This window comes from Acanthisitta chloris, unplaced genomic scaffold (assembly GCF_000695815.1).
Source record: "Acanthisitta chloris isolate BGI_N310 unplaced genomic scaffold, ASM69581v1 scaffold1989, whole genome shotgun sequence".
Taxonomy (NCBI): domain Eukaryota; kingdom Metazoa; phylum Chordata; class Aves; order Passeriformes; family Acanthisittidae; genus Acanthisitta; species Acanthisitta chloris.
Genome location: NW_008692884.1, coordinates 88,186 through 91,246, shown reverse-complemented (window position 1 = coordinate 91,246; position 3,061 = coordinate 88,186). Strand labels below are relative to the sequence as shown.

The window sequence follows — 3,061 nt, the reverse complement described above, 5'->3', positions numbered from 1 at the left end:
AAGAGTGGGAGACAACTTGCAAGCAATCTGTTCAAACAGAAATTTGTCATTGCTGCAAAAGCTGCTTACAGAACTTACCCATTTCCCAAGAAGGCCATTTCACCTATCTTTCCAAGGTTAGACCCAAGTAGAGATGTTGTTACTGGCTCAGCAAAGTCTTAAGCAGAGGCCAGCACTTCCAGTGGTGCAGAACATATTAATTATGTAGCACTTTGTGGTGTGGACCACTGCCTGTCAAAGATCAGTAACAAAGATCACTATATGCATTTCAGTTAGGAGACTGCGATCTCTGAAGTGGATTTTTTTCTCCTGTCTTTATTCTTCCAACAGCCTAGCAATCCAGGGATGGTGCTTCATCTTAGATGTTCTGTCTGTAGAAGAAGTAGAATAGAAGAGCTAAGAAAATGGCTCTTCACTGAAGACAAGGATCTAAAATTATCATCAGAAAAATACAGAAACAGTTTTATACTTGTCTTTACAGATGCTTTGAAAACAAATGAAATCCAGTTTGAAGGTTCCCTTGTCTAGCATAAAATAAAGATCAAGCAATTTGCTGTGTCATAATACTTGCACAGGAAATGAAAACAATTTTACAGAATGAGTCTTTTGGGTATAACTTACGTAAAGTTCTTGTGAGCTTACCTAAGTAACTGTGTTTAACAGTACAATTAGACATGGACAGAGGGAGAGCACAGTCTCCTTTTCAGAGGTTAATGGTTCTTAATTTCTGTCTGTGACTTGAATAACCATCACTGACTGTTCAGCCTTCATTTCTGTTCATGAAGGTTTTGAAAAATCTGAAAATGGCATCCCCTCAGTATCAGGGAGTGAGAGTTTGAATTAAACTAGTACTTTTCGTGTTACATTCAGTGATTTCTCTAAGATTGAAGCATGATGAGAATGACAAATATACATATGTTAATAAATGCCACAGGTATGGACATGCTTGTTTATCTCATCCCTCTTCTGCTTTCTCAAGCATTGAAATCTTACATTATGCACTTTTGGAAGAAGACACTTAGAATCATGTGATTTGGATGCTGTGGTAACTACATTCTCCTTAGTTTTCTCTTTTGTCTTTAGGACTTGGATCTCTTTGTGAAGTCTTGAATCAGCAAGTGGAAAAGAAAGAAGCATTAGATAAATGCACATAGTTATCTTTAAAACACATTTTAGTCTGTCACATGCTTGATTAGAAATTTTGAGTTGATGCACTGTCCTACATCTGTTTTCACATCCTCAGGAGTCTGGAACTGAGCGTTGCCTCTTCTTCCAGGGAATGTGTCCTCGAAAGTTCAGGAATATTTCCCTTCTTATGTCCCCATGTAATCTAAACCTAGTTGCTGTATTACTTCAGACTGTTTTTACAGGTCTGAAGTGAACAGGCTTGTTTTTCTCTGTACCTTTCTTCCAGCTGACCAGATGGAAAACTTAAAAATATTGTTGTGTTGTCTGCATCAAAATTCAGGAGAATAATTTTCAGGATATTGCTTCTTTTGTTGCTTCATTTTATCACTATTCCAAGTTACTTTGGTTGTATAACTGATCTGAGTCACCTTTTAATGTATTGCCATTTGTGAAACATTTTGAATAGTTTGTTCTGTTTTGATGGTAGCTTTCACTTTGATTGGAACTCTGAACTTACCTAATGAATGAGTAGGTTGATCTCTAATGTGAGAAGACTGACATCAAATCAGTGAAGTGAAGGACATACTGTATATTGTTAGCAGCAACTTCGTTCTTGGCAGCTTTGATTTGATCAGGAAAAATGAATAAATCAGACAATAAATATGTGTATTATTGTGAAACATGCAAGATTAGGGACAGTGTGTGATGTCTTAATGTCCCGATCTTTTGTCTGTAAAGGCATAATTTTTAAGTTTTGGTTATGCAACCCAATAAAAGTGAGTTTCTGTTTTTCTGTTCCTTCAAATGCTTCTGCAGTTTGCAAAACAAATACATAATTTTAAAGTATTCAGCATACTGGGGAAAATCTTTTTCAAGACAGGACTCATAGTATATTGCAGTTGACCTACATAGGCAGAAGGGCTGCAAAAGCTTGACTGGCTTTACCTATACCTTGTGCTTTGTTCAAACTTCTACTGTTAATCCCTCATTTTTCTGTGCACCCAAGTTAAACAGCATACATTCACATAAATTTACCCGTTCACCAGATTCTTTCTTCCTACTTAGAGTGGTCTCTTTTGGACTTTAAAAAGCAAGGACTGATCCCCACAAGCCTCCAGCTTCTGAAGCTCTCAGGTGTTTTGATTTTAAAGACTGCTGTGCAAAGAAACAGCATTCCCCCTGTAGCAATGGTCCTTAACTTTTGAAGCTTTCTTGTACTTTTTAGTGTGTGCTTTAAAGGAGATGTATTATCCCACTAATAGTGCTCACAGACAACTGAGAAAAAGGTTCACATAGCATTTCATAACACTGTAACTTTTGTTCAATTTTTTGAGTGTGCTATTTGAACTGATCATGAAAAAACTTGTAATAAACTCTTCCCACAGAAACTGAAACAGAAGAATCAGCAGCTGAAGCAGATTATGGATCAGTTACGGAATCTCATTTGGGACATAAATGCAATGTTGGCAATGCGGAACTGAACAAGGAAAATCAGAATTTGGAATTGAAGAGGATACAAATCTGTTTGGATATATTTAACTTCTTTCTGAAAAGTAACATCTTTTCCCACAATCATATTGCAGTAATGTTTGAAAAGGCTTCAAGATTAAAATGTTGGGGTTTTTGTAATAACTTCAATGGTGTTGTGTCTGTTTTTGTAGAATATTCATCCTACAGGTTTTGCCTGAGTGATTCACTTAGGCTGTGCAGCATCAGTAACTTACAGTAATAATTTGGATTGCTATGCAAATGGAGGTTTTATAAATGAAGAGTTTCTGCATTTTCTTTATCATACAATTCACAGTTTTAAAAGCGTGTTCCTGTGCCATTCTGCAATGCAAGACACCTCTACAGCCAGGAAAGTGGCCTGAGGGCTGAAATCAGCAATCAGATACTGCAATTCAATATGTTTCTCCATTGTGGGAACATGTAC

The 3,061-nt window shown here is 36.7% G+C and overlaps 1 protein-coding gene across 2 annotated transcripts in view; it reads left to right on the top strand.

Annotated features, from left to right (window-relative positions):
* MED30 (mediator complex subunit 30) overlaps positions 1-2,823 on the top strand; it is a 14,235-nt gene extending 11,412 nt beyond the window's left edge. The window contains exon 4 of one of the 2 annotated variants that reach the window (XM_009082826.1): positions 2,514-2,823. In XM_009082826.1, coding sequence (XP_009081074.1) covers positions 2,514-2,609 — 96 coding nt within the window. In that variant the 3' untranslated portion in view covers positions 2,610-2,823. The remainder of the gene's footprint in view (positions 1-2,513) is intronic. The other variant, XM_009082827.1, reaches the window with a different exon arrangement.
* Positions 2,824-3,061: the final 238 nt, after the last annotated feature.